Source organism: Pipistrellus kuhlii, unplaced genomic scaffold (assembly GCF_014108245.1).
Source record: "Pipistrellus kuhlii isolate mPipKuh1 unplaced genomic scaffold, mPipKuh1.p scaffold_m20_p_8, whole genome shotgun sequence".
Taxonomy (NCBI): domain Eukaryota; kingdom Metazoa; phylum Chordata; class Mammalia; order Chiroptera; family Vespertilionidae; genus Pipistrellus; species Pipistrellus kuhlii.
Genome location: NW_023425584.1, coordinates 12,557,199 through 12,576,486, shown reverse-complemented (window position 1 = coordinate 12,576,486; position 19,288 = coordinate 12,557,199). Strand labels below are relative to the sequence as shown.

Here is a 19,288-nt window from a genome sequence, read left to right as displayed (position 1 = left end):
TGATATTTTTTTACTTTTATTTTCTAAGCAAGTACTACCTATGAGATATAACCCTATTTTTTAAAGTCATAGCATTCTCTGTCTGCAAAGGTGAGAGAATCAGGTGTGCCTCAACTGATGAATTGCTATACTGTTTGGAATGTATTTGAATTTCAGAAACCAAAGGATAGGCAGTCGACTTTAAAAAGAGAGTGGAAATGGCTCTCTGGGGGTTGTGCTTCTCCACAGAAGGGGGAAGGGCGTCTGCTATCTCCAGATATAAAAATAACCTTAAAAGACTAATTCCAAAAGTGAGAGTAGGTGGGATTTCTATTCTTTTAAAAATGGCAGTGGAGTAAGTGGATGCTACACAGACACACTACAGGACCAAACTGGAATTACAATTACAACTAAAGTACAAGAAAGAAACCAAAAAAACAAAACAAAAAAACACATCTTAAATAATCAACTGAAGTCTAACTTGATTATCAGGAGAGAACCCTGATAATCAAGGACAGAAAATGCAGACAGAAAGACTTATAGGAGAGGCATGAAGGGCTGGCTGAGCCCCCGCAGACAGCAGCTGAAGGACAGTTCACCTGTAGGGGGTTGCCACTGAGATTTCTGGGGTCTAAACTCCCAAGATGGACCTCCCAGCAGAGAGCACCAGAACTGAGGAGGGTACCCACACAATATCTGGCTGTGAAAAGCAGCAGCTTGCTGTCTGACAGGGAGAGACTGCTGGAAATGCAGGCAACCTCTTAAAGGGCCAACGCACAAAATTTTGTGTACAGCCACTCACCTTGGGCTCCGGCAAAGGGAGTGCAGAAAGACTGGAGCTGAGTGAGCAAGAAGCCAGGGTTGGGGGCTCTGGGGTTAGCAATTTGGAAGGCAGATAGCCCAGTTTCCTGAGTCATTTCCTCATGCTGCAGAGGTCATTTTTCTCAGGCTGACATTTGCTATCCAGGTGGTTTTTGCCTGGGGGAAAGACAGTTAACCTACCCCAATGGAAAACACTTTGCCCAAAGGTACTACACCGAATTTCTGAGGCCTGTTAAGAAACTGAGAATAACAATTAGCCTCCAGGCAAAAGCAATCACCCCACTTAGTTAGAAAACCTCTCACCCCACCTGTGGACAAGTGCAAGGTCACTCAAGGCTGAGTCCAATCAGTCTGCAGGTAGAGGCAGGTCTCTGGAGACAGTCTTTGTCTGATCTAATCCCAGCCATTGACACTGCATCAGAAAGTGCAACAAGGCAAAAGCAAGGAGGACCCCAAGCACCTGCAGCTTACACCTGTGGGATCAGGTCCATGGGGGAATGGAGTATACCTCAGAGCAGAGACAATCAAGGTGTGAGATTCAAGGCAGACCCAGCCTCTGGGCTAAGGAGTCCCTGGCCACTGGACTACTAGGGAATTCAAATGAGAGGCAACCAATCAGTGTGTATCTCTTACATTGTTTTTTGTTTTGTTTTGTTTTGTTTTTTGTTTTTTCTCTCTCTCTCCCCCCTCCTTTCCTTCCTTCCACTCTCTCTAAAACTCAATGGAAAAAACATCTCTGGGTGAGGATTAAAAAAAAAAAAAAAAAAAAAAAAAACCAGATCTCTATAAAGACATGCTGTGCAAATAGCATGATTTAGACCTCTAGAACAGCTTTCTAAAATGAGAAACCACACAAAACTAGAAATATACACTGATAACTAGTATGAGAATTAAGATTGTTTAGTACTAATTTTGATGCCAAAGTTTACAAGGGAATAAAATTTCTAAGAGAAAAGTGATCATAGGTGAAAAGTACATAAACACTGTCTGAGAAAAATGGCCTAAAAAGAAACCATCAGGAATGTGTTATTTTCTCACTTCATTTGATCAACTATAAGGGAAACATGGTCTGATTTTGTTTTCTCTTCCGTGGTACAAACTAGCTGATTAAACTTTGTCTTCTCAGGTCCAAAGTCTGGCAGGGAGTTGGAAACATGGCTGGAAAACAGAAATGTGAAAGACAGATGGCATTAGACAATGCTACATACATATTAGACCAAGAAGCAAATTAGGTTGGAGGTTCTCAACCAACCCATATATTTTGAAAAATTCACAGGCGTGCTCCTGAATTTTTAATGAGTAAATAAAAGTACCTGTTGCTTCAACAGAGGTGTGGTAGTCAGCACTGCTGTGTCCTCTTCCCAGACCACAGGAGGACTGAACAACTACGCCCACGTGTGCTGGTGTGACCACAGTTCCGAACACGAGATGATGGTGATGAACAGAAGGGATGTGCACCCACCACTGGGAGGAGCATGTACTTGCTAAGCCTCCCAGAGCCCTTTCTCTTGGTGTGACCATCAGGAAGGTTCAAGACTGGCTGTTCCACTCAGCCTAGATCCCTGAGTGTCTGCTCCAAAACTAATAGACATATATGCGATGTGGGTGAGGGATAAACCTTTGTTGTTTTAGGGCCACTGAGATTGGGAGGGTTTTCATCACTACAACACAAGATAGCTCTCCTGACTGAAGCAAAAGCATTAATCGGTAGACTAACAGAGAGACTCATATTTGTCCACTAGGCTGCTGCAACTTGGCAAGTAGAGTGGGGCTCTCCATGCTATTAGGAGGTAAAAAAAAAATTGTATTCTAATGTGAAACTTGGTGTCAAAGAAGCCCGTTTTTATTAAACATCTCCTTTTCCTTAGATGTGCATGGGAGTCCTTTGGTCAGAAGTGTAGATGGTGCTCAAGGCTGGCCGAGGTCACTGTGACACAAATGATTTCAACTTCACCTGCAATTTTAATTCCTTCAAACGAGGCACCAAAAAGGTAAATATTTGAACACTTACCTTTTCCACAAAGGCCAAAAACCCGATTTAAATCAGAGATCGCTGCTATGTCTTGCACAACGGCCTGAGCACCACTAGAGGGAGCCATCTGCTCTTTTTGCTGCATAACACGGCTCAACAATAGGATGGTGGGAAACTTGCAGCTCCACCAGGGAGAAATTCATCCTCATCTAGCCACTTCTTTTCTAAACTTGCAACATTGCTAGTGTCAGTCTTGAATAAAATCACACAGGAAGCTCTGAAGTACCCGCTCTCAGGCTCCCCCGAAGCTGATTCAATGGGTCTGAAGTCATGTTAAAAAATGTGTGTGTGTGTGTATATATATATATATATATATATATATATATATATATATATATATTTATTTATTTTTTTTTTAAGTTCTCCAGATCTCTGGTGCAGAGCTGAGTTTGCTATCACTGGTGTAGGAGATTTCAAAGAACTGGCCCTTTTTCAAGTAAAAAATGTTGTCATCTACAGGGCATTTTAGACAGGGATCAAGATATAAGAAATCCAGCTGGAGAGGGGGGGAAAAAAGTCCCTAAGAACAAAACACTTCATAATAATCATCACAGGGGGGAAAACATAAGTTATCTTCAAATTTAAATTTATTAAGACATTCAGCTATGTCTGTCAGTCTACATCCAAATTTGCTACTAAAAATAAAATAAAGTCACAACCCACATTAGGAATACCAAGTCTGAAAAAAACACTTTCTGAACCAAGCCTATTGTATAAATAAATGACTAGTTTCTTTTCATATCAAAATTCCCATAAAAAAATTGTACCCCCCCAGGTCTACCTGTAGCCATGATGAATGTAAAAATTTAAATATGACACATCCTTATCAAAGAAAAGGTGCAAAGTCTATTAACAGCTTTAAAAGTGGCATTTGCAGTGTGTGATCATACAGTTATGTACTCATTCCCAAGTGCAAATATTGCCATAATTTAACACTGTTGATTCAGTTGCAAGAACTAAACATTACACAGGATTGAAAAGTACACAAGGCCTCTATCAGTGACCTAAAGCCCTTCCCACTTTGGTCTCCCACACTAACGTGGACTCCAAAGTGTTCATTAGAGTTTTAGATTACTTCACACAGCCAACACAGTGTACGATATATCAACAAAAGTTTCATATACACAAAATATTGAGGACTCGATCAGAAAGTTCAAGGGTCTCAGGTTACATGAATATACCTGGGGCCAAATGCCCAACCGCCCCTCCACTAAAGCACATACGAAGTATGAGGGTGTTTCGATCTCTGGATACAATTAATGCCTTTATATCTTTGATTTCAATCAGTGCTATACAAAACTTAATAATTACCAGACTGAGTTCCAATTAGCTGAGGGAAAAGGGGGTGGAGAAAGGGGTTGGTCACTACTCATATTTTGTAACAAAAATGATCCTGTCCCATAGAAAGTGAAATGTCAGCTCCACTCTGCCTGCCTCTTCCCAGATTGTCCTTATGTTGTCTTCCTTTCTTTAGCCCCTTTCAAACACTCAAATCTGATTTTATTTATCCCTTACAAATCAGGGACAGTTTCTGAAGTTGTTGAGGTTAAATTTCCTTGGCAAACCTCTACAAAACATCAGCACAGGATATATAAATACATTTTGATTAACATACATTGTAAAATTTCTCCCACAAAGTCAAGGGCATGAAAACAGGTGGTCTCCACTGAGAGTAAGTATTTCCCGGATTAGATCCTTGGAATGTCAAATTTCCCACCTAATCACCCCATATATTTGTTTCTCAAATCTGGGCACAAATGCCATCGGAGTCAGCCTCCCCGCCAGCAGCCAGCATACGCAGCGTTACTCCTGCTGCTTTCTTCTGGGTTGACCTCAGCAGGACGTGCTTCATCTTTTGCACCAAGAAGCTATTCCGTAGGCTCACAAGTCCCTTCCTGGCTATCTGATCTGCTGGCAATGCACTCATTATTGTCTCTGGAACCTCGTTCCATTCCAGTCCCTCCAGGATGCTTTTGGTCTGGGGGTGCAGTCCCTTCCTGACGCTCAGCGTTTTCCTCGGTTCCAGCACGCGGTTGAGGAGCTGGTTGTGGAGCCGGCTGGGTCCCTTCCTCGGCTCCAGCACGCGGTTGTGGAGCCGGCTGGGTCCCTTCCTGACGCACAGCGTTTTCCTCGGCTCCAGCACGCCGTTGTGGAGCTGGTTGTGGAGCAGGCTGGGCCCCTTCCTGACGCACAGCGTTTTGCTCAGCTCCAGCACGTGGTTGAGGAGCCGGCTCAGTGGCTGACCCTGGGAAATGGGAAGAGTTTTTGAGGTGGCAGTGGCACAGGGGGCAGGTCTCCTGGACATACAGCCACTTCTTCAGACAGCCTGCGTGGAAGAAATGACTGCAAGGTGTGATCACAGCGGACTTCATGTCCTAATGGGGAATAAAGATACCTCGTGTTTATTATCTACAACCTTTGATGATATCCCCAAAAGTTATAGTTGCCACATTTCCCCCCGCCCCACAATTCCCCAAAGAAAATCTGTAACACAGATCTTAGGTTAAAACTCATTTTATATTTTAGTAATAATTTTCTTGCCATCAGAGAAACACTCCCCTTCCCCACCCCCCATTACAAATAATACAAGAACCACTGGCTAAACAATTTTTTAAACAAGTAAAAGCAAAAAACGAGGAAGAAATAACCCCTTTAACTGGCTTGAAATGCAAGGATTACAGAACTGTAGAAAGCTGTTACTGAGTCTCCATCGGATATAGCACAAGTATAATCGGAACCTCAGAAAAACCTGATGAAGACAGGGCTTTTCCACAGTTGAACAGAGTATTCCATGATGAGATTATTGGCAAGGAGACAAAATCAGCCACAAAATACCAGGATATTGACAAGGAAATAGCAATTTCAGTTTCAACTTATATATCCAATTTTCAAGATAGGGCCTGTATAAGCCAAGCCAGTGTTTCTCAACTTGCATCAGAACTGCCCAGAGTGCTGGTTAACCATGCATATGCCTGGGCCAGAAGTTGACAACTAAAGATGCCATTCACAAATCCAGTTACAGCTAGCCATCCACATGACTTTTATGCACATTCAAGTTCAATAACCACTGGAATATGAGGTGATAGACTTTGCATTACATTCCTTGCTTAAGATATATTTGGGGAGGGAAGGCTGAGGACATGAAGTTTAAATTTAAGATTATAATTTGGTGAACTGACCATTGGGGTTATTTAAAGTCCCAAAACAAGGAATTTCTATAAATCCCTTGTCAAGAGCTGGTAACACCTGGGAGTCAACTATTAAGCAGAAAGCCATCCAAGGAAATGCAGCCAGCTTGGAAGTTAAGCAATGACTTCCATTTTCTGTGTGGCATCAGCAGGTAGTTCAAGCACCTCAAAAAAAGTGATGTGACAACAGGAAATAGAAAGAGGACGCAAATCCCAGCACTGGAATATTTAGACACAGGCTGGCTACTGGAGCTGCTGTGCCCTGAATCTGTCACTGCTGGGCTCTGTCCTGCACATGACAAGGTGCTAAGCACCAAGTGCCAAAACTAAAACAGCAACCACTTAACTCCGGGTACCTACATTATACGCCAAGTCCTCTCAAATGCAAAAACAACCCAAGAAATAGTATTTTGCCAGTACGCAAAAGTGTGTTCTAATAACAATAAAGTGTGGTACATAAATGCCTTTTAATCTTAAGAAAAAAAATTCTAATCTAGATGGTCTAGCAGAACTAGGAGGGAGGATGTTCCCTGTGTCCTCACTGACACCCTGTGGCATTATCCCACAGGCCACACTCATCACACTCTAAGAGTGACTTTAGAGCAGAGGGGGCGGAGGGGGTTCCTGCCAAGGGCCATTTGAATATTTATAACATTACTTGGGGGGCATACAAAATTATCAACTTAAAAATTAGCCTGCTGCCAAAGCCAGTTTGGCTCAGTGGTAGAGCGTCGGTCTGCGGACTGAAAGGTCCCAGGTTCGATTCCAGTCAAGGGCATGTACATTGATTGTGGGCACATCCCCAGTAGGGGGTGTGCAAGAGGCAGCTGGTTGATGTTTCTCTAATTTTTTACTTATTTAAAAAATTATTTAGCCATCGACGTTTCTAGCTATCTCTCTCCCTTCCTCTCTGTAAAAAATCAATAAAATATATTTTTTTAAAAAAACTTTAAAATATTTCCTCTAATTAAAAAAAAAAATTAGCCTGCTATATTTGGCCAATCATTTAATTAACTCACCCCTAATGCCTTGGCAGGGCCAGACCAAATGATTTCACGGGCCTCACACTGCCCACCGGCTGGATGCTCCCCATCCGTTTTACACATGCAGCTTCTGCTGCTGCCCATTTCTGTCCACACTCCCAACAGTACAGCTGAGTTACAAAAGCTGCTACTCAATCATCCCTTTGCACATGACTGGTGACTAAACTCTAGGCCTGTTTTTTGTTGTTATATTTTCAAGCTGATTTAAATAACACCTTTAGATGTTTAATAGAAGGTAATCGTGAGCAATACATGGCACATGTGCCAAAGGTAGGCCAATGTAATGGAATACCAACTGGTTGCCTCTACCATATGTGCCCACCCAACCCACACACAGAGACCTGTAACCATCGCAGATATCCACAGGTAGCAAATACTCTCTCCACCTACGGGAGGAAAAGTAACACTTCTTCCCCACCCTGGGAATACCAAAAGAGAGTTGATTCTTGGCACACCACTTTTCAGAAGTTGCTGACTCCTGAGTGACAATATATATTTGATAGTGCAAATATATAAGTGTGTGTGTAAATGTACTCAGGAGTAAAATATAAAATACACCTGACCTGTTTTTCCTTTATTTATGGGTGAGCAATAATGATGAAAATAATATATTAGAATTTGAGGAACTACATTAAAAACTTAAATTTAGAAATGAAATGAAAATATTTTATCAGATCTAATCATTTCTGAGGCCCACGTTCTTTGTACCCAGGAGACAGTTCTGCCTGGGGACTTAACTTGAATCTGGATAATGTAGTTAATGTCCCAAGGGAGACACCAAAGGATACAGTATGACCCACCCATGTGGATTCTTACTGTGTGGCTTACCTGATAACAGATGGCACAAATATCATTGTGTTTCTCAAGCTGCTCTTTAGTTGCGAGAGGTAACGATTTAATCTTATTCACAGCATCCCTGCGGAGAAGAAAGCTCTTCCAGCCCAGCTGGGCCCGAAGCCACACATTGTAGTAGGAATGGATGAAGATGATCATTGAGCCCATTACTGTCCATTCTCCAAAGATGGTCTCCGAGACGCCATAGGCCACCACACAAAGCGCCACAAGAAACTCCAGCAGGCGGTAAGTGCCATTCACATAGTAGATGACATCATCCATATTTTCTACTGGCTCTTTTCTGAATTCCTCAACCATAAATAAGACATAAATAAAAAGTGTTCCCAGAACCTGAAAGAGAAAGCATGTACATTAAAACAGAATACGATCACTGTGAAAGGTTTTCCATAGACGTTAAACATTAACACATTCCTAACACTTTTGGATGCCATATTAGTATCTAGAAGAGACAGTGGCATGATTAAAATGTGGGTGCGTGATTTCGATAATCCAGGTATTAGATACCAAAAGCCATATCTTGAGACACAACTTTCCTAAAACAGTTCTAATTAGTATTTAGTTTTCTCTGATTCTTTCCTTCCTCTTAGTCCCTAGGTCACCAAAACCCATAAAAATTCTATCTGAATTTTCTTCAGTCTGTAGTCATATGTGTTCCTCCACTTTGAAAGAACTGTTACTTCTACAAAAAATAGTGAATAAATCCTACTGCCAGTGCTACATTTTCTTTTACTTCCTACGGATCAGGCAGCAAAGATCCACCTTTGAGTTATAATAAGCTTATCATTTTCAGGCAATACTGGTTATATGTGTAATACACACGTCATTTTATTTATAAACAATATGAAATTACGGATATTTCTGAATGGTATTTTCTTACAAAAAAAAAAAGGCTCCAAACAAGTGCTAAAATCTTTTAATATTTTGTAATTACTTCAATTTATGATTTACATAACAGCTTTGTATCATACCATTTTGAAAAAGAGAAAGTAAAATGTTTAATTACCTTGATAAAATAGAATACTAGAATACAATGACAGACAGCCTAGTATTTTAATAAACTACCTTCAACTCCTATGCTCAAATAAATGTCACATATTTTAGTAAAGAAGGTGGGAAGTAATCACCTACATAGGTCATATTTTATCATGAGTCCTTAAAAAGTTTTAATTATTATACAACGTTAATAACTTTGGCTTACCTGAAGAGAGGTAAGAATGCTGCTAGAAATAATGATAAGAAGCCAAAAATCCATGTGGAAAAACTGGCAAATCATGTAAGCCATGTAAGCGGGGAATATCAGTAAAAATAAACAAAGGCTCACAGCACGGAAGTGTTTCCATAAACTCCTAGAGAAAGAAAAGTATTCTTTTAAAGTGCCTGTTTCCTAGTAACACAACCATTACATTCCCAGCTAACAGGTGTTTGTCATGCTTCTCTTTACAAATACCGTCCTGAGCACCCTTCACCAGCCGGTCATGGCACTGAAGGTCAGGGCAGGTTAGGGCTCAGGCCGGTGTGTCCACCTGACTCGCTTCTTTTCTCTCAGTTTCCACACTCAGCCACAGCCAGGCATCATCAATTTGTTTTTTCCTCAACAGTTTGCTTTCAGTTTCATTCTCAATCCTAGCTATTTGAAAGCAATTTCAGGCTTTTGTAGCATTAAACCTTAATAATTTTAACAGTAGTTTGTGTTCTTAAGTCATATGCCATCACCATCCCCCTTTTCCCTGCCCACTCCACTGTGATGAAAATCTCGGCATGAGAGGAATGCTCATGATGACAGGTATATTGATCCTCACATCTGCTGAGGTTAGAGCAAAAACTGAGGCAAGACCTACTAGCTGCTCTTCCTCCCCAGAGACCTATCTTGGACTCCACCAGACAGTTTAAGCTTCTTAAGGCTCTACCAGAATAATATGCAAAGAGCTTTAAATTTATATCTAATTTTTGTGTGTTTATACATCTATACACAAACATATTATCTCCCTATTTAAGCATCAAATGAGGTTGTTACTCCATAAATGCCTGTCTCTATGATTGCCTCCAGTCTTTTTCTTTCATTTACATTTCTCTCAATGCTTTCTCTCCTTCAGCATTACACAGAATAAAATTATGTATTAATTGCTGTATTTACTAAAATAAGTCTTATGCTCTATGTTCTTCATTTTAAAACTGGACAATAGTAAAAAGTATTAAATTTCTCTGAAGAAAAGTTTATTTGTAATAAATGGCCTTTGATATTACTTTTAACTATAGGAATCTTGAGAGAAAAAATAAACAACAGAAAAGTCAGCCATATAAAAAAATTAAAATTAAATTTGTTCACTTAATACCAATTATTCATCCATTTTCTGTCTGTAAACATTACCCAAATCTTCTGACGACAAACTCATGTAAAGCATAGTACAAAAACTTCTCTTAGCAAGTTTCTTACTTGTCTCTAGATGCTCCCAGGGCCAAAACAATAGGATCTGCAATCTCCAGCATAGACTGTAGGATAGAAGCTACAACAATGAAAAGGATAATACTGAGCAGGAATGCCCGGTGAACCACCTGCAGCTCGATGAGACCCGTCTGCACCGCCAGGATTAACAGCGTAACTCCTTCTGTCATGCCCCTAAGAAGCATACAATTTCAGAAAAACAATCAGAATCTCATTTAATTCCAACAGAAAACAATCTAAAGGATCAGTCTGTTGTTTTGTATCTGTGACCATTAGATTTAAAAAAAAAAGACAATACATAATCAGAGTATTAACTTATCATATAACATCAATGTAATAATATACAGTCATAATGCATCAGTACATGAGCAAAATATAATAGCTATTTACTGAACATACAATCAAAAGAAAAAAAGCAACTTCTGAGATAAATAAGTGTTCTAACTAGTTTGGTAATAATCAAAATACATCTAACATTCTTAGATATCCACTGAATTGCACATTTTTACAGCATGAGACATAAACAGATAAAACCTTTCTAAAGAAAAATTTGCTAATAAATTTAAAATGAACATATCCTTCAACCTAATAAACTTACCACAAATAATTTTTCCTATGAATGTACTACAAAAGTTATGTATCAAAGAAAATATAGTGAATAATGGAACATGTTATATGATATCACGGGGATACAATCAGCAAAATTGAGACTCTGAAAAATGAAGTAGGACTGCTGGTATCTTCAATAAATAAAATGAAAGAAAATAGAGAGATAGTAGGGACCTAAATATTAAAAGTGACTTAAGAGACATATCAAACAAGTGCAATACAGCCGAAGCCGGTTTGGCTCAGTGGTAGAGCGTCAGTCTGTGGACTGAAAGGTCCCAAGTTCGATTCCGGTCAGGGGCATGTACGTTGGTTGCGGGCACATCCCCGGTGGGGGGTGTGCAGGAGGCGGCTGGTCGATGTTTCTCTCTCATCGACATTTCTGGCTATCTCTCTCCCTTCCTCTCTGTAAAAAATCAATAAAATATATTTTTTAAAAAAAGAAAGAAAGAAAACAAGTGCAATACAGTCTTATATGGATCCTGAGATGACCAAACAAAATGTTTAAAACATTTTAGATTACTAGGGAAATCTGAACACCAACTGGGTATTTGATGTCAAGAAATTCTTTCGTTATGAATAAACATTCTATTATAGTTATGTTTTTTCAAAAGCTTAATAGACAAAAATATTTAGGTAAAAGTATATTATATCTGGGATTTACTCCAAACAAATGCAACCAGGGCTTTATGGAGGAGGGGTTGGGGTGGGTGAACTTGATAAGGACATGGGTGACACACGACTGTACTTGAGAATTTCACTCCTCTCTCAGCTTTGTTGGTTTGAAATTGCCTAATTAAGCATTTAAAAATAAGAGTGACATATATAAAGTTACTCATAACTTTATATATATCATTACTTTTTAACAGAAAAAAAAAAAAGATAAATGCATTTGGAATACTATGCTTTCATCAAAAAAGAATGAGATGTATTTACATGTATTAACATAAAAATAAACACTACTTAAAACATTAAGTGAAACAATAAGGTGCACAATAGTGTGAATAGCATGCAGAAATGAGCCCCCCCCCGAAAAAAATATATATGCATCTTTCCCTATAAGTCAAGTTATAGATAAAACTTAAACTTATAGTTGTCACGGGGATGTAAAGTACAGCAGAGGAAATATGGTCAATAATATTGTAATAACTATGTATGGTGTTAGATGGGTACATAAAAATGTCTAATCACTATGTTGTACACGTAAAACAAATATAATATTGTATGTCAACTGTAATTGGAAAATACATTTTTTTTAAATGGGTAAAAAATATTTTTAAGAAATTTTAAAGTAATCATCTATAGCTATTATGCTTGGAGAGAGGAAATGGAAAGTAGTAGAAGTATCACTATCCATTTTGTACTTTTTGAACACTTTAAATTGTCAATTTACACGAGTTATTTTTTTCTTTCTTGCCCTCCCTCCTTTATTCCCATCACAAAGGTGTTGGCTGGGACTGGCAGGAAGATTATAGAGCACAGGTTTTTAAATTTTCTGTAATAAAAATGTAATATACACTCCTCCAAAATTTGCCCCCAAGTATTCACTATTTACTAATTCTTAAATAATCCATAAAAATTTAGAGTTTAAGAAGAGGTTATGTAAACTTATATAAATGAAACTCCTATATTTAAATAGACATCATGACAAGTTCTAGAAACAAGATTTTCCAATAACCTGATCTTACTAATTTAATAACCACTAGATTTTATCAATTATGCATTCTCATTAATGATCCTTTGAAACTTTGATTAGTATCAAAATTATGTTCAAACATTAAAAAACGTTAAGTATCAAATATAGAAATCTGATTTTAAAATAAGCTATCAGAAACCTCTAAAACAGCCGAAACAGGTTTGGCTCAGTGGATAGAGCATCTGCCTGCGGACTGAAAGGTCCTAGGTTGGATTCCGGTCAAGGGCATGTACCGTGGTTGAGGACACATCCCCAGTAGGGGGTGTGCAAGACAGCTGATGGATGATTCTCTCTCATCAATGTTTCTAACTCTCTATCCCTCTCTCTTCCTCTCTGTAAGAAAATCAATAATATATATATATTTTTTTTAAACCAACTCAAAATTCCAAACCAACTCAAAATTCCATTTCCTTTAAGATGCATTAACAAAAATAATTTATCATTACTTCTTTAAGTTAGAGATAAGATTTAAATGTCTAGAAATATTAGAAGTAGAGAACTTACCGGTTCATGGCAGGATCATTCATGAAAGCTCGATAACCCTGCAAGTAAAACTTGCAGAGTGTCAGAACACCCAAGGCAACAAAAGAAACCGTGAAGACCAAACCCAAAAGAGAATAAGGAGTGCTGCAGCATTCAGCAATACTAGAAGAAAAGGGGAAACAGTGGCAGATAAAAATTTTCTATTTGGAATAAAAACATCTTAAACTTTCAAATAATCACCAAACTTAACCTAATTCTCATTAATTAAAACACTCCAAACTAAAATTTCAGATGTCACCTCCTAAACATCTTATTAGTAATTTAAATCTATTCTTATTATCCTAACCTACATTTTCTTACCCCTTGGCAAATATTTAGTACACAGCACCATATCTGAAACAGTCTTCTTAATTTTTATTTATCTAGGATCTCCTTCAAATGCATCATCTCCTTAAAACTCCCAGGGCTTACAGCTTGTTCAAACTTTAAGAAACACATCATTAACATATTGGTGATATTCAAAAGAAGCATGTATAGTTGTCCACTGTTCCTTCTGAAAATTGTTGGCTGTTCAAATTGTTCTGACTGTACTGCGACCATAGTTACTAGTCAAAACTCTTTATTTAGACAAACTGCTATGGGGCAAGGTCTATGTTGGCTCTGACGTCCCTGACATCACTTCAACATCTTCCATACTGTTGATTCTATAAAATAAACTTATTTAGGCTTAGTTTAATTTAGGTTTACATCAATTAATTTATTTTGGGTTATTTTTAAAGCAAGTCCAAGAATATAGCTCAAGACCATTTAAGAATATTTTAATATTGATATTTAGCATTAGAGTTTGCTATGAATATCACAAGGAAAACTGGAAGATCTTACACTGAAGCTTGGAAACACTTTCATATTTTATGGAAATACATTCACTGAACATATTAGGTATTAACTTCTAAGTACTTTGCAAATATATATAGTATGTACCAATAATTTGGATTTAGCACTTACACAGCATCTAAGAAATGTTTAAAGTCCTATATCTTCAGATTTGAATTTCATTTGGATGCATGAAGAGTTTAATCAGGGGAATCATATTGGTCCTTTACTAGTCAGCTCCATACTTCTGCTACATAGGTATCCTTTCTACATTACTGCTTACTAGCTAGTTTTCATAGAAAAATATCTAATTTTATGCAAACCAATATATCTTCTAATGAGAAAAAAAAAGTGTCTGGTTTTATGTTAGGAATGAAAATACCTATAATTGTACTGGCTGACAGCTAAAAAAATAAATATTATATGACATTTTTACAAATCTGATTTATGAAATGCTTGACATTTTTCTTAGAGAAATCATTATATAACATGTTTCAATATATTGTCCAGTAATTTACAAAACAGAAAAATCATGGCTGAAAATAACACTAAAAATTTTCTTATTCAGATTGTAAAATCTGAAGTTTAATAAAGGTCCATATTATTCCTGTATCTACATTTAAAGTAATCTTTTACACCCAAAGAAGAGTGATCTAATTACATTTTCAAGAGGAGCACATTCGTCTCCCTTTACTTTAGAAAAGAGTGTATTGGTATTTTTCAAAAGAGAGCATAGCAAAGAAAACAAGAGGTTTCAACCTAGCTTTGGGGAAGTGAAAGAGTCCGGGAAATTTATAAAAATTTTTCTTCCCCCTCTCTTCAATGAGATATTTTATTAATTTTAGTTTCTATTTTTCTAGCTGCAAAAGAAGCTTCTTTTTGTTTTTCAGTTTGTGTATGCTTTTTGGTTGGTTTGTTTAGTCTGGGTGTTCTGATAAAATTGTAACCCTCCTTTCTGTAAATAAGTTTTGTTTTTATTTTTTGACAAGGCAACACACAAATATAACTTGGCACACAAGAGCATCAAGAAGACCAAAAAACAATGCTTACAGAGATATAAATTAAGCAAAGAACCAGATGGGAACTTAGATGCTGTGTAAGTGCTAAATCCAAATTATTGGTATATACTATATATATTTGCAAAGTACTTAGAAGTTAATACCTAATATGTTCAGTGAATGTATTTCCATAAAATATGAAAGTGTTTCCAAGCTTCAGTGTAAGATCTTCCAGTTTTCCTTGTGATATTCATAGCAAACTCTAATGCTAAATATCGATATTAAAATATTCTTAAATGGTCTTGAGCTATATTAAAAAACAAATTGAGCCCTGACCAGTTTGGCTCAGTGAATGGAGCGTCGGCCTGTGGACTCAAGGGTCCCAGGTTCGATTCCCATTAAGGGCATGTGCCATGGTTGAGGGCGGGTACCCAGTGGGGAGTGTGGAGGAGGCAGCTGATTGGTATTTCTCTCTCATCAATGTTTTTGGCTCTCTAACCCTCTATCTTCCTCTCGGTAGAAAACTAATAAAATATATTTTTTTTAAAAATTGAAGTATTATTATTTTGAGGATCAATCTATCCTATATATAAAAAAAGAATAGAGAGAAAAATTAGTTTGGCAATATATCTAAACCTCACCAAAATCTCAGTATTATTTTTCTTACTTGTAATTAAGTCCAAATTCATTCACAGCTTACTGATTGTTGAGCCTATTTATTACACTATGCTATACTTCATTTGATTGTGCTTTACAATGAATAGCAATCTGGATTAAAACACAGCCATATTTAGGTTATTATTATAACCGTAGGATTTTTATCTTCTTTCTCATTAAATTCAGTTATTTTTTACATCACTTTAAAATTCTGCATAAAACCTCCATATTTACACAGAAGTAAATAGCAGTAAAACTTAGTTAATAATGGGCCATTAAAATGTGTTTGATACCAATTTATTATGTTTATAGAAGCTACTTATCAATTAAAAGTGTTATTTTCAGAAAGTACAAAATCTGACTTAGTACCAGTAAGTTTACTTTTTGTTAACATAGGTACTGCCCTATGACATTTTTATTAATACTTAACTTTGTGTAACATGTTCGATCTTAACAAGAAACGTTCCTTAAGGACCATAAATTTGTCTTAAACTTCTCATTCCTTGTACCATTAGTACACAGTGTTCCATCATTTTGGATGGCTGGATAACAATGGTTCTATCAACTAAAACCCAAGACTTTTATCCACCTGTAGTATTTATTTTCCAGAAGGACAGTTTCATTTTTGCCTTTTAAGGCGACAGTGAGCCAGGGAGCAAAGATGTGTATCCATGTGCTAGATTCTGAGGGCACAAGATTCCAACTCCAAGTGAAAAAATGGCAGATTGCATCTAGCATAAGCTCACAGCAAAGACAGTGAAGTGAGAAAAGACTCTAAGGACTTTTTTTCATATTATACCTTAAAAACTAAGTCTTAGAATACCTTGGGGATTAGTAGCAAAAGACTGTAAATAACCCTTTTAACTAATTATTTAATTCTATCTCAATAATGAAGCATAACATTAAAAATAATGGGGTATAGTGCCCTAGTTGGTTTGGCTCAGTGGACAGAGCATCAGCCTGTAGACTGAAGAGTCCCAGGTTCAATTCCCAGTCAGGATGCATGCCTGGGTTGCAGGCTCGATCCCCAGTAGAGGGTGTGCAGGAGGCAGCGGATCGATGATTCTCTCTCATTGTTGATGTTTCTATTTCTCCTTCTCCCTGCCTCTCTAAAATCAATACAAATATATTAAACTAATAATAACAATGATGATGGGACATAGTGAAGGCGCATAGGTAAGCCACAAGGTTTGAAGTCAGATGGGGTTTCAGGCTCAGTGCTGCTTCTTTCCATAGCACCACCTGGGTGACTTGGTACAGAGTCCTCAGCTATAAAAAGGTAATAATAACAAAGGCACCAGCATCACCAGACCTGGACAGCCACTGAATGAAAATCCTATTTTAATTAAATATAAAGTACTATAATAAGACTGATAAAAGTTAATTTGTAAAACTTACTGTTCCTAGTTCAGTGTTTTCTTCCTAAGGTATGGCAGTATCAGACACTAATATTAGTTACCTTGTCAAGAAAAGGAAAAGAAGTCTCTCCCGAGACGCAGGCTGATCTCGAGTACTGAAGTAGGAGTAAATCTGAAGAGCAAACAAGACGAGCCAGAAAACCATGAAAAGTACAGGGACCACCAGTTGATTCCACAGGGACATTCCCAAGGCTAGAAGGCCATATACCTCCACAACCTGAAAAAGAAAACAAATAGAAAAACATCTTATCTTGTATCACAGATTAATAAATAATCCTATATAATAGAAGTATAATATGCTGCACCAGACTGTTTGACCAGTTGCTATGGTGTGCTATGGTGTGTATGGTGAGCTGGACATGACCTGGACCCCTCCCAAGATCTTTCCCCGGCCCCGATTGTGCAGCAGTGGGGTCCCTCATCTTGGCCTGTGCCCTCTCGCAATCTGGGACCCCTCGAGGGATGTCGGAGAGTCGGTTGCAGCCTGATCCCCACAGGCCAGGCTGAGAGAGACCTCACTGGTGCATGAATCCGGGCACAGGGCCTCTAGTTTTAAACTTAAAAAGTTTATTCTAAAGTACTACAGATAAAACTTGAATCACTTTTATTGCAAGATTGTTTCAAATAAATTCCTTTAAAGTCACTCTACACATATAGTTAGCCAATAGCATGTTTTGAAAAATTTATTGATTTCTGCATTATTATTAACACTTAACACACACTTATCAAATAGAAGAGTAAATTGCCCTTATAGTTCAGTTATGCACAGAATAAAACTTTATCAAGAGCAATGCCAGGAGACTTGCTAAACTTATTATTATCTTAATCAAAATTATCAGGACTAGCACAATTAATACAATATTGCTTGAAGGACTAGGGAAAAATAAAATATACAAGGAAACACTTTTCAGATTTTTTTCAGGAATGTCAACAATAGAAGTAGTTCGATGGAAGACTGAATAATCACTGGAGAGGTTTACTTTATCATAAAACAAAGATAATTAGCGAGTTTGTCACCCCAGGAAATCAGCAAGTTTTTTCCTTCGCTCCTACTGTGTATTTATCAAGCAACATTTCTCAATTTGGTTTGTCAAGTACATTAACATCAGGAAACAAGCTATACCTTAAGAAAACAAAACAAAACAAAAACAGCCGGGACCGGTTTAGCTCAATGGATAGAGCATCGGCTTGGGGACTGAAGGGACCCGGGTTCGATTCCGGTCAAGGGCATGAACCTTGGTTGCGGGCATATCCCCAGTAGGGGGTGTGCAAGAGGCAACTGATCGATGACTCTCTCTCATCGATGTTTCTAACTCTCTATCTCTCTCCCTCCCTCTCTGTACAAAATCAATAAAATATATAAAAAAAAAAAAAAAAAAAAAAAAAAAAAAAAAAAACAAAAAACAAACCCAGGCAAGCTTCATGCTCTAACCTAAGCAGTCAACTGGTCTTGCTAGAACTCTCAATGTGATTCTTCAATAAGTTATAAAGATCTTAAAATACATGGGATTGCAAGTTGTTCTGGTTTCTAATTAGTATCTCTCTAGGTAGGCAAAGATCTTTTAAGTATTAAGTTAAAATACACTCACTTGCAGGGTATTCTAAATTTAATTTTTTTTCATCTGTACCACTAAATCAAATGCTTTTTCTAAAAAACTAGTAAAAAAATTAATCTCTCTTTCCCCAACTTGAAAATATTGAAGGGAGAGGATGGAGGGAGGAAATTACTCAACTAGCTATAAAGTTATTATTAGCAGCAAACTGATCATTGAGAGAGGTAGAGTAATTTTCCCCCTTTCCATTCAATGAGCAGATCATTAAAATACCTGACAGTTTTCACTTCTTGCCCATCAAATTTTTTCCAGGTCAGCCCAGTTGATGTAGTTCAGTGGTTGAGCTTTGACCCACAAACTAAGAGGTCCAGGCTCAATCCCCAGTAGGGGGTGTGCAGGAGGCATTCAATCAATGATGTTTCTCTCTCACTGAGGTTTCTAACTCTATCCCTCTCACTTCCTTTCTAAAAATCAATAAAAACATTTTTTTTAAAAAAACCTTTAAAAAATTCCTTCCAGGTCATTAACTCCATAACTTATAATGTGTTTTCAACTGCCACACTAAATGATGCATGAATCTTATGGCAATCAACTCCTTGACACTGAAAATGTCATTGAACATGACTTTGAAAATACTTTGTC

The 19,288-nt window shown here is 37.6% G+C and overlaps 1 protein-coding gene across 12 annotated transcripts in view; it reads right to left on the bottom strand.

Annotated features, from left to right (window-relative positions):
• Positions 1-3,402: 3,402 nt before the first annotated feature.
• RNF145 (ring finger protein 145) overlaps positions 3,403-19,288 on the bottom strand; it is a 45,883-nt gene continuing 29,997 nt past the window's right edge. For 7 of the 12 annotated variants that reach the window (XM_036423305.1, XM_036423303.2, XM_045576749.1 and 4 more), the window contains 6 exons: positions 17,135-17,310; positions 13,169-13,309; positions 10,354-10,536; positions 9,118-9,265; positions 7,893-8,249; positions 3,403-5,208 (listed from right to left, as the gene is read on the bottom strand). In XM_036423305.1, the coding sequence (XP_036279198.1) occupies positions 4,702-5,208; positions 7,893-8,249; positions 9,118-9,265; positions 10,354-10,536; positions 13,169-13,309; positions 17,135-17,310 (1,512 nt within the window). In that variant the 3' untranslated portion in view covers positions 3,403-4,701. The remainder of the gene's footprint in view (positions 5,209-7,892; positions 8,250-9,117; positions 9,266-10,353; positions 10,537-13,168; positions 13,310-17,134; positions 17,311-19,288) is intronic. The other 5 variants (XM_036423307.1, XM_036423308.1, XM_036423301.1 and 2 more) reach the window with 5 other exon arrangements.